Source organism: Grammomys surdaster, unplaced genomic scaffold, assembly GCF_004785775.1.
Source record: "Grammomys surdaster isolate TR1022 unplaced genomic scaffold, NIH_TR_1.0 126391, whole genome shotgun sequence".
Lineage (NCBI taxonomy): Eukaryota > Metazoa > Chordata > Mammalia > Rodentia > Muridae > Grammomys > Grammomys surdaster.
In genome coordinates, this window is record NW_021621185.1 from 15,721,086 (window position 1) to 15,733,552 (window position 12,467).

At 37.1% G+C, this 12,467-nt stretch overlaps 1 protein-coding gene across 4 annotated transcripts in view; it reads right to left on the reverse strand.

Annotated features, from left to right (window-relative positions):
• Positions 1-1,477: 1,477 nt before the first annotated feature.
• Tent2 (terminal nucleotidyltransferase 2) overlaps positions 1,478-12,467 on the reverse strand; it is a 45,498-nt gene continuing 34,508 nt past the window's right edge. For 3 of the 4 annotated variants that reach the window (XM_028760080.1, XM_028760082.1, XM_028760081.1), the window contains exons 13-15: positions 6,545-6,636; positions 4,116-4,195; positions 1,478-2,877 (exon numbers count right to left, since the gene is read on the reverse strand). In XM_028760080.1, the coding sequence (XP_028615913.1) occupies positions 2,803-2,877; positions 4,116-4,195; positions 6,545-6,636 (247 nt within the window). In that variant the 3' untranslated portion in view covers positions 1,478-2,802. Of the gene's footprint in view, positions 2,878-3,399; positions 3,708-4,115; positions 4,196-6,544; positions 6,637-12,467 lie in introns of those variants that run through there. The other variant, XM_028760083.1, reaches the window with a different exon arrangement.

Genomic DNA, 12,467 nt, shown 5'->3' on the forward strand with positions numbered 1-12,467 from the left:
AAACAAAGTAGCAGCACCCGAAGGGACTAAGATCTCATTGGATCAAGTAAAGCCAGCGCTTAACCTCTCAACCACTGCTCTAGGACTAAAGCCCAAGATCCTCTAGAGATCAAATCCTGATTAATCCACTTTTAGAAATAGGGTATTTACACTGTGTCAAATGAATTCTGTCTGAAAGGCCCACCCGTTCGTTCACTTGTTCGAGATCACCACCTTTCTCTGATATCCCCAGGTTTGAATTCACTGCTCCTCTCCAGGAACTCAAAGCAGTCTTTTGTGTATGTTGATACCCAGTAGATTGTTTCTGTTTCTCTTTATCACACCATCTAGTTCTTATAAGCTAATGAACGTTTCTGAAAAGGCCGAGACCTGTTTAGTACAACGGCTAGAAAGTATTCTTTCCTGAGAAAGACGTTTCGGCTAGATCGATTTCCAAACCTTTATTTTCACCGCAGATTCGATTTACAAATGTTGTCGATTTGTTAAACGAGATGGGAAATAAGGGTGCTATTCTCCAGTTACACCAGCTTGTATGCTGTACATTGGGTCCGAGGACAAAGAGGTGCACATCGGCAGCAGCTTTTACCACCGATCTTGCCAAGACCCTATTTCAAACGAACTCAAAATTTAGATTTACAGAGTCCACATGTTTAATACTAACACTATTTTAACAGCACATACAAACAAAAAATGTAGTATTCACACAAAATTGAAATTGAAAAGAACTGAAGTCTCCAGCTGGGGAAATAGGTCGATGGATGGAGCACCTGCCTAGCAGACGCAGGCTGTGTTCAATCCCCAGCACTGAAAATAAAATTAAAAAACAAAAACGAAAAACAAAACAAAAAAACCTGTCTCATATGTTAACAGCCCACTTACCTGATATGGCTGTCCTGCCATGAGTATATGATCTTAAGTGCTGATCCATTAGTTCCAGGATGCAAATATATTAGCCTTTTGGTCTATTTGTTACAACAAATCAGCTGACTAGGAGAGTAGGGCCACTCAAAACAGAACATGGTGGCAATTCAAGAGTCCATGCTACAGCTATGACAATGTCTGAGGCTTTATTAAATGCCATAACGCTTCGGAGTAGAACACCCATCCCCAAGGGACTACGATTTATAAACATTACCTGGGGTCACATTGAACTATCCTACTCAATACATTCTGAGAAAGCGCTGCACAATGTGGAATAAATCTTAGGAATATTTCCAAGAAAAAAATTCATATATAAAAATTATTACTGCATCAAAAGTACTACAGATCAATATTCTAAAAACTGACCCATATAAAAAGCTCTATTCCTAGTTATGCCAGAGAAATAATGTGGTTCACATGCAAGCCACAGATGAACTTCATCCCAGGGGCTCTGTGTATTGAACAATGAAGCACAATTAGGTTCAGATCAGTTAAGATGACTGCAGCCTCAATCTCATTACAAAACAACTTCCACAGAAAAATAACACCTCAACAATTTCCAGATATAAACTTTATTCCATTTGACAGCATACAAAAATTTAAACTTAAAAAGAAAATACGCACCCTTTGTAAGTCAAAGCGGAAGTTTTAGTTTTTTAATTGGTCTGCAAAAAATAATTTAGTGGTACAAACTGTACCATTGTAGGCCTACAAGAAGTTTGCAGTCTGTGAAAAAGTTAAAACCGCCTTCAAGATTACTTTTTTATATTTAAATGTACAAGTACTGACCAATTTACAAGTATTTACATAAACTAAAAACAATCTTATTTAACAGCATAGCTTGTATCTGAACTACTACTCTCATGTGGAAAAGAAATACTAAAAAAGATTTCTGTATAAACATTAAACTTTTATTTATAACTTTATTGTCTTATCTAAAACACTTTGTAGTGGCTTACTGGCTAAAAATTCCAGTTTAGATTATAATCCACAGAAATCTGATTCTACAAATAGGATATAATCTTAACTTTGATGTTTCAGTTTTCTTCTGTTTCCTATCATGAGGAAAATAAAACCAGGAAATCGGAGGTGAAGCAACAGTGCACAGTTCACTGTGCTGTCAGAAAGCATAAGAAACTCCAGTTTTTCCAAAATATCTAAGTCGGAGACTTTGAAATAGTCCATAATAAGTCACTAACTGCTGTTAGTGCTCCCATTACAACAGTGCAAAGTGTATTATTTCAACATAAAATCTAAAGCGAACTCCAGAGTCTATCAGAGCGAGGTGTGAAGTGCTAATCAACACACTATACAGACACACCTCCGTCCGTCCGTCCATCCGTCCGTCCCAGGGAGTCAAGTGAAGACTTAAGGCAATTGTCCAGTATTTCAAGACTCCACAGTGACTGCACTCAAAGATTTCATTTGCTTCAAGTCACTGAGTAACTGGCTTGAATCTTTACTTGACTAGCACTGAGCTAGACTACTGTCCACTGCCAGTCAGTCACACTAAGTACGCGTTACTTAGACGCTTTGCACAATTCCACAGAGTTCATCAGTACACACAGATGGTACAAGGACTTGAGAATATATCAAAACCTTATTAGTTCAGGTAATTTGTCAAAATATATTTTGTGCTGAAAAATCATGCTATAATACTACTAATCATTGATGTAAACATTTTCAAAAATACATTTTTAAATCAAAGAGTTTATTAGGAAATGTCGTAATAAAATATGCAATCTTTATATAAGTATGTCTTTTTAAAAATAAAACATGAAAACAAGAACATTAAAAATAAACCATGATGGAGGTAAACCAAATGAATTACGATATATCTATTGTTCTTTATTTCTTGGAAGATTTAAGAATAGAGACCAGTTATCTTTTCAGGGTAGCAGCTCTCAAAGGTAGAACACTGTTCAGATCTCTCTTGTTTTTCAATCTCTGCCATGACTAGGAAAGGGAAGGAAAAAAAATCAATATTAGAATACAAACTAAACACAGAACAAAAGACTGAATTCAAAGAATTAAAAGAATATTAGTGGTGATCCTATCTAAGTAGAAGTCTACATTATGTTTCTTATTTTTATTTCCCAAGGTAATTATTTCCCAGAAAAGAAACAATTATTTAATATTCTATTATTTTTTAAAAATGGGTACACAGGTGGCACAAAGAGCTATGTGACAATAGCAACATCACTTACAGATTGTACTATTTCATCTAAAATAGCAAAGTACTCTATCTGAATTTAAGAGGGAAAAATGACTTTGTTTTGTAGCTTTTATGATTGAAAACAGTATTTTTATAAAGGCAAGAGTAAATGTAAAACTCTGTATTTGCCCTGAAAAATACTGAAAGAGTTCCTAAGAAAAGACTACAATTCTCATGCATATGCCAAAACTCCAGGTCACAACTTTATGAGCATATTAGTTGTTCAAGTAACTAAAAGTATTGGCTTGACAGTTAAATAATCTAAAGGAAGCTCACTCACTACCAAGGACAAGTGAGCAACAGGAAAAGCACGCTCCACTTTGCTTGTTGTAAGGCAAGGCCCAATTTGCAGAGAACTTGCAACACACTGCTTGCATTTTAATTACATCAAAGTCTGTCTGTGTGTCCAAATAATGAAGACACAATTATCTCTACAGTCCCCATGTTCTGACCTTTCCCTCCTTATGAAGCCTCCACTTCTAGTTCTTACACATCTCTTTCTGCCAATGCATTTTCATACTGCCATTCATTGCAAACAGGTACCTCATCTAGTCAGACTACCGATGGATGACTGTGGACACAAACACATGCATACATCTTTAAAGCTTCAAAACATACATAAGATAAAATGCCATGGGGGGAGCAGCAGAAAAGGAAAAGGGCATGGTTCGCACATCAAGTCCTTTCTCTGATAAATGCCCTTAGATTTTTAAAAATATCCATGGGATCCATTGGTAGTCCATTATTGAGTCATTTGTGAATTTAATAAGCTCCTCATTAAAAATGTTGTTTCCACAAAAGTGAAACTCATAAAGGAAAAACAGAGTTAGCTCTCTCTGAAGGAAAATTCATCTAAATTCAAGTCATAAATTCTTCTTTCTGTCACATTAGTGACTTTATTTTTCATAACTTTATTCTTTTCATTTTAAAACACACTAGTCCACTAACATCTTTAGAGTCAACATGGTACACTGTTTACCTTTAAAAATTGATCCTTGATCATATCAAACTTCTGCTTCTCATGCACAGCTCTGGCGGTATTAGTTCCATCAAAAGGTTCTGCGTCATGAAATGTACATGTGGGAAAATTAGCACAATGGGGTTCTTTTCTTTCTTTTTAAATGAATTGGGGATCAAACCTAGGGCCTCATATATGCTAGGCCAGTGCTCTACCTTGAGTAAAGAACAACAGTTCAAGAACATATTTACATTAGGTCCAATTATATGAAACTGCCAGTATATCATAGCTTTTGATTTATAAAGGCAGCAAGTTTCATATGGCTTAGTTTAGTATTTGTACTAGGTGCGTATGTACACACACACACACACACACACATACAAATGTGATCTAGCTATGAGCTGTCTGATAAGGTGGATGAAATGCAAGTCAGAAGAATGACTCAAATGAGCAGAAGTACAACTAAATGGTGAAGGACCATCTGCAGGAGAACCAAAAGTTACACAAAGACTGAAGTACTCCATCTAAGGGAGGGCACAGTGCCAGATGTCACAGAGTAAGTTTAAACTCGGTTTTCATTTAAAAGCTGGTCTTGTTCGAAAGGGGAAAAGTCAGGGACCTTTGAGTAGAGCAGTGGTTCTCAACCTTCCAAATTCTGCGACTTTAATTCAGTTCCTCATGCCGTGGTGACCTCCAACCATAAAATTATTTTCATTATTTTTATGTAGATTTATTTCTCTATAATGTAAACTTATTTATATTACTGTTAAATCAAGATGTAAACATCTGTGTTTCCTGATGGTCTTAGGGGATCCCCAAAGGGCTTGCAACTCCCAAGTTGAGAACCACTGGAGTAGAAGTTCAATGCTGGAGAGAATGAAAGGCAATGCAGCATGTTATGGTGTGAATGGATGTTTACAGAGAGATCTGGTGAGGACAATTTTCATGAGGAATCTGGCAATAAAGAGATAAACTTCCAAACAGAGAAGACAGGAGAAACAAAGTTCTTATGTGTGCCCAGGACATGCTATCTTCTGTGTCCACACCCCTAGCCCATGCACCTTCACCCACTATACACAGCAGTAGAGGCCATAGAGAGGCAGGTGGACAGGACATACAGATCAAGTAAAGTTTTTTCAAAACCAAAAAAGCTTATGCAAGCCTTAAAACTGAAAGGGAGGAATGAAAGCCAAAAATCAATTGAGTTGCTTGAAAGAAAAGTGGCTAAGAGGAAAACCTGAAGAAAGCAAAGAAATATTATGGAAAAGTTCACTTTATTCATACAATCTAAGCAGGCCCATGATTCTGAAAACTCCTTTGTGTTTTTACAGGTGCGTATGTGTGTGTGCATGCGTACATGCATGACAACTTGAGGAAGTCATGTGTCTCCTTCAGCCATGGGGTCCTGTGGACAGACCTCAGGTTGGCAGTCTTGGCAGCAAATATCCTTAGCTGCTGAACCATTCGACAGGTCCCCTTTTAGTCATTTCATACTACTCAGAAAGTCTATGTTTAAAGATTTCACTACTCTCTCAAAGTACTGTGGATTCTAGTGGAAAAAGGCTACATGCCAAATTATATTGGACCACATCATATATAGATAGTACTTTATAAAAATGTTTACTTTTCAAAAGAATACAGGTAAGTAAAATAATATACGCTCATTGTGCAACATTAGCAACTGAACATCAGAGATTTAAATCCATATTCAAGCACCCTTTTAAATGTTGCAAAAAAACAAAGATTAAAACATTCTTGATCGGCTTAGTGTGGCAGTGCATGCCTTTAATTCCAGCACTCAGGAAGCAGAGACAGGCAGATCTGAGTTCAAGGCCAGCTTGGTCTACAAAGTAAGTTCCAGGACAGCCAGAGCTACACAGAGAAACCTTGTACAACAACAATATTAGAAATATTCTCAACCTAATGTTTACTATAAATGTTGAAATGTTTATTTTTTTTTCACCTCAAGATTGAAAAGAACCTTCAACTTTTATTTATGAAAGAAATTTTACAGTTTTTGTCAGGAATGTAAGTAGTGCTAGAGATACAAGTCAGGGCCCAGCTGGTTAGGAGGGACTCTGAGTCAAAGGAAATGTATTACCAACATATTTAACTACATGTAAACTCATTTTAGAAAATAGAATTGTTTTCAGATCATCTTTAAAGTTAAATCAACTTCATAATATGTATCATAAATTATACAGTTTCAGTCAATTTAGTATGAAAAGGTCTGAACTGCTCAAATCTTACCAACTAAAATGTTAAAATTTACATTTAGCATTTCTCAAAACTAAGGAACTTTCATTTTCCATATTAAAAAATGTAAAGGTAGACATATAAATGACCTCAAAACATAAACGCATTGCTTCAGCAGAAGGACAAGTTGGGATAAGCAGTTCCATGGTGGTAACTGGAAACTAGATGGCAGACAGTGGTCAGGGGAAGCCTACCTTCAACACAGATGTACTTATTTCTCCATTCCATATCATTAGGCCTTGGGATGGCTTTGGCTTCACGAACCGAAATCATCTGAGTGTTCCAGCTGAAGGGAGAACACAAAAAAGAACTGGCTGCCTTCTGAATTTCTTTTATTACATCAGTTGGAAGTTGACCTGACTGCCTGACACAACACTAAACCCTTGCCTGCTCCACCCACCCCTCAGCACCCATTCTCCATTTACGTTATTATGGGTGCTTCTGTATACCTCTTTGAAGGAGAGTCTAAGTTCCAGGATTTGAGCTATTTCTTTCACTGTTCAACTAGTTCCTCAGTGTATACTACACACTGTATATTCTTTCAGTAACAAATAGTACAAAAATAATTCTTTAATATTCTTTAAAGTTTAAGTAAGTAAAACACAAAAACACTGCCTACTGCTAATACCACAATAAAAAAGTTTCATTAGTTATGAGGTAAACTTATGAAATTTTCTTTTTCTAATAACATTGCTTGATTTTCTTCAGGTACACCTTACAGGATTTGGGATAGAATTTTGAAAGTAGCTAGCAGAAGCTAGGAAGAAAACAAAAGGTTGTCTGTGTTTTATGTAAGCAGCAACATTAGTTACCTAAGACAGGAGTCACGTAGTCCAAGCTGACCCTGAATTTTCTACCCAAGAGGACCCTGAACTTCTGGTCCTCCTGCCTCAACTTCACATGTGCAGTTCTATGCAGTGCTGGAAGCAGAACCTCATAAATAGGGCTTCATAAACCCTAGCCAAGCAGTTTACTAACTGGGCTGTACCCCACATCCCTAATACTAAACTATTTTGAGTAAAACAATTTTGTCTGCACTGATCCTCCGCCCTCCACCTCCTAAGTGCAGTGCTAGAAATAGTACCTACACGTCATAACCCTAGGAGAGCAGTTTATCATTGAGCTACACCCCATATCCAATCGGAAATTATTGAATCAAACAGTTTCATCTACATATTTGAAAATAAACCATATCCATTCTATAGTATCTACTAATTTTACATGGTTTGAAGATTATAAACATTCATATTTCTAAGTTACTACAATAAAAACATTTTTTCATTTTTCCAAGGAACACTCTAATATATATGAGCACTCGGCTGGTTTACAAAAAAATAAATAAAAATAAATTTGCAAATGAAGTGAAATCCTTTTATCAACTATATTTCCCTTTGTCTATCAACAAAGTGAGGAAAGACTATGGCTTGGGACCCACCAACACTCAAACAACTCTTGCTCAATGTATCAGGAAATCTCTAAGAACATAATCATGGGTCATATATGGAAGGTTTCTAGAAAAAAAATTTCCATTTTTAAATATGTAAGAAATCATTTGCTGTTTGTAAGTTCGATCATTAGGAAGTATCCTGTAAGCATGGTTTTTTATTATGGCTTTGATCAAGAGGTATGCAGAACATAGGGTGATGGCCTGTGCCTGTAACCCTAGAACTCAGAAGGCAGAGGCAGGAAGACTGCAAATACAAAGGCAGCCTGGGAGACTGAGAGACCTGGGTCTCCTCTTGTGAAGACACTATATATCGTGAACCATCTTAGAGTAGTGGTGAAACTACTGTACTCGGAGCAGCTGAGGAACCACTGCACTCAGCAGGGGAGGAACGACTGCACTTGGAGCAGCAGGATTTCAGGATCCCAGAGGAAGCCTGAGTCGCAGGAGCTCTTCCACACAGGAGCTCAGGATCACAGGATCACAGAGACATCTGGACTCTGAGGAGTTCTGACACAAGCAACATAACAGGAGAGACAGGCTCCAGTCAGAGACAGTGAATGCAGGCACCACTAAAGTTAACCAGATGGCAAAAGGCAAGCACAAGAATATAAGGAACAGAAATCAAAGTTACCTGGCATCATCAGAACCCAGTTCTCCCACCATAACAAACCCTGGACACACCATCACATCAGAAAATCAAGATTCAGATTTAAAATCACTTCTCTCAAGGATGATAGAGGACTTTAAGAAGGACGTAAACAAATCCCTTAAACAAATAGAGAACACACACAGGTAAACAGGTAGAAGCCGTTAAAGAGGAAACACAAAAATCCCTTAAAGAATTACAAGAAAACATAACCAAACAGGTGATGGTAACTATCTTCAACAAAATTATAGAGGAAAACTTTTCCTAACCTAAAGAAAGAGATGCCAATGAACATACAAGAAGCCTACAGAGCTCCAAATAGACTGGGTCAGAAAAGAAATTCCTCCCGTCACATAATAAAACAACAAATGCACAAAACAAAGAAAAAATACTAAAAGCAGTAAGGGAAAAAGGTCAAGTAACATATAAAGGCAGACCTATAAGAATTACATCAGACTTCTCACCAGAGACTATAAAAGCCAGAAGATCCTGGAGTGATATCATACAGATCCTAAGAGAACACAAATGCCAGCCCAGACAACTATACCCAGCAAAACTCTCAATCACTAGAGATGGAGAAACTAAGATATTCCATGACAAAACTAAATTCACGCAGTATCTTCCCACAAATCCAGCCCTACAAAGGATAAAAGATGGAAAGCTCCAATACAAGGAGAAAAACTACAACCTAGAAAAAGCAAGAAAGTAATCTTCCAACAAACCCAAAAAAAGACAACTACACAAACATAATTACACCTCTAATAACTAAAATAACAAGAAGAAACAATCCTCCTTAATATCTCTTAACATCAATGGACTCAATTCCCCAATAAAAAGACATAGACTAACAGACTGGATATGTAAACAGGACCAAGAATTTTGCTGCATACAGGAAACACACCTCAGTGGCAAAGACAGACACTGCCTCAGAGTAAAGGGCTGGAAAGCAATTTTCCAAGCAAATGGACCCAAGAAACAAGCTGGAGTAGCCATTCTAATTTCAAATATAATCGACTTTCAACCAAAAGCTATCAAGAAAGATAAGGAAGGACATTTCATTCTCGTCAAAGGAAAAATCTACCAAGATGAACTCTCAATTCTGAATATCTATGCTCCAAATGTAAGGGCACCCACATTCGTAAAAGAAACTTTACTAAAACTCAAAGAACACATTGCACCTCACACAATAATAGTGGGGGATTTCAACACCCCACTCTCAGCAATGGACAGATCATGGAAACAGAAACTAAACAGAGACACAGTGGAATAAAAGGAAGTTGTGAACCAAATGGATTTAACAGATATCTATAGAACATTTCATCCTAAAACAAAAGAATATACCTTTTTCTCAGCACCTCATGGTACTTTCTTCAAAATCGACCATAATAGGTCATAAATAGGTCACAAAGCAGGCCTCAAGAGATACAAAAATATTGAAATAATCTCTTGCAGCCTATCAGATCACCATGGACTAAGGCTGGTCTTCAATAATAACAAAAACAATGGAAAGCCCACATACACGTGGAAACTTAACAATGTTCTACTCAATGATGACTTGGTAAAGGAAAAAATAAAGAAATTAAAGACTTTTTAGAATTTAATGAAAATGAAGGCTCATCATACCAAAACTTATGGGACACAATGAAAGAAGCAGTGCTAAGGGGAAAACTCTTAGCTCTAAGTGTCTACAAAAAGAAACTGGAGAGAGCATACACTAGTATCTTGACAACACACCTGAAAGCTCTAGAACAAAAAGAAGCAAATACACCCAAGAGGAATAGAAGGCCGGAAATAATCAAACTCGGGGCTACAATCAACCAAGTAGAAACAAGAAAAAACTATACAAAGTATCAACAAAACCAGGAGCTGGTTCTTTGAGAAACTCAACAAGATAGATAAACCCTTAGCCACACTAACCAGAGGGCACAGAGACAGTATCCAAATTAATAAAATTAGAACTGAAAAGAGAGACATAACAACAGTAACAGAGGAAATTCAAAAAACCATCAGATCCTACTATAAAAGCTTATACTCAACAAAACTGGAAAATCTGGATGAAACGGACAATTTTCTAGACAGATACCAGGTACCAAAGTTAAATAAGGAGCAGATAAACCATCTAAACAGTCCCATAACCCCTAAAGAAATAGCAGCAGTCATTAAAAGTCTCCCCACCAAAAAAAGCCCAGGATCAGATGGTTTTAGTGCTGAATTCTATCAGACTTTCAAGGAAGGCCTAATACCAATTCTTTTCAAATTATTCCACAAAACAGAAACAGAAGGAACACTACCCAATTCATTCTATGAAGCCACAATCACGCTCATACCTAAACCTCACAAAGACCCAACAAAGAAAGAGAACTTCAGAACAATCTCCCTTATGAATATCGATGCAAAAATACTCAATAAAATTCTAGCAAACCGAATCCAAGAACACATCAAAACAATCATCCATCATGATCAAGTAGGTTTTATCCCAGGAATGCAGGGATGGTTCAATATTCGGAAATCCATCACTATATAAACAAACTCAAAAGAAAAAAAACGTATGATCATCTTAACTAGATGAGGAGAAAGCATTTGACAAAATTCAATATCCCTTCATGGTAAAATTCGTGGAAAGATCAGGAATTCAAGGTCCATATCTAAACATAGTAAAAGCAAACCAGTAGCCAACATCAAACTAAATGGAGAGAAACTTGAAGCAATCCCACTAAAATCTAGGACTAAACAAGGCTGCCCACTCTCCCCCTACCTATTCAGTATAGTACTGGAAGTCCTAGCCAGAGCAATTAGACAACAAAAAGAAGTCAAAGGGATACAAATAGGAAAGGAAGAAGTCAAAATATCACTATTTGCAGATGATATGATAGTGTACTTAAGTGACCGCAAAACTTCCACCAGAGAACTCCTAAACCTGATAAACAACTTCAGCAAAGTGGCTGGTTATAAAATCAACTTACTCTACAGATGGTCCTCTGACCTCTACATGTGCCAGGGCACACATGCATTCCTCACCCCCAACACACAATAACAAAGTAAATAAATAAACAGATGTAATTTAAAACATGTTTTAAAACCAGAAGTGGTAGCCCCTGCCTGTGATCTGAGCCCTGGAGAAACAGTGCCAGGAGGGTCCCTAGGGATTGCTGGGTGGCTAGCCTAGCCAAATCAGTGAGCACAAGGTTCAATGAGATAATATTTTCAAAACAAAGGGTGGAGGGCAAATAAGGAAGATATCCAAATCAATCCCTGGCCTCCCTACAAAGACGCAGGCACGCACGCACGGAGTCATGACTTCAATTTGAATGCACGGAGTCATGACTTCAATTTGAATCCCAGGTTCTCCCACTACTTAGCTGTATTGTTATGAGCACATTTTATGCATATAAATTCCCTAAACTTGGCAAACTTTTGCAATGATTAAATGAAACACGCAGCAATCAACACATACTGGATACTAGGAAAATACTATGAACAATTCCTATTGCAACGTCTTTAAAGTAAATTTAGAAATCTTTAAAAGTAAATTTAGAAACAACCATTACGCCTTTAAAATCTGTTTATATCTCATGTTTCATAGTTTCATATTTTTTGTCAATCAAGCCTCCCCTTTCATCATGGCTACCTGCTGTAATTTTTTGTTCTGTTTTGTTTTTTTGTTTTTTGTTTTTTATTGTTTTTCGAGACAGGGTTTCTCTGTGTAGTCCTGGCTGTCCTGGAACTCACTCTGTAGACCAGGCTGGCCTTGAACTCAGAAATCCGCCTGCCTCTGCCTCCCAAGTGCTGGGATTAAAGGCGTGCGCCACCACTGCCCAGCTCCTGATGTATTTTTTTATTTGCATTTCATTCTAATACAACTATTTATTCAGATCAACATTTTAAAAATTCCAAGTTTGTCTTGGCTGTATTTTTTTCCATAAATTTTAAATTCCTAGAAACAGATGTTCAAACTACATACCATCTACATAAAACTAAAACATAAGATCCACCTAGGCCTAGAAAGAGTCCTCAGCACAAAGTA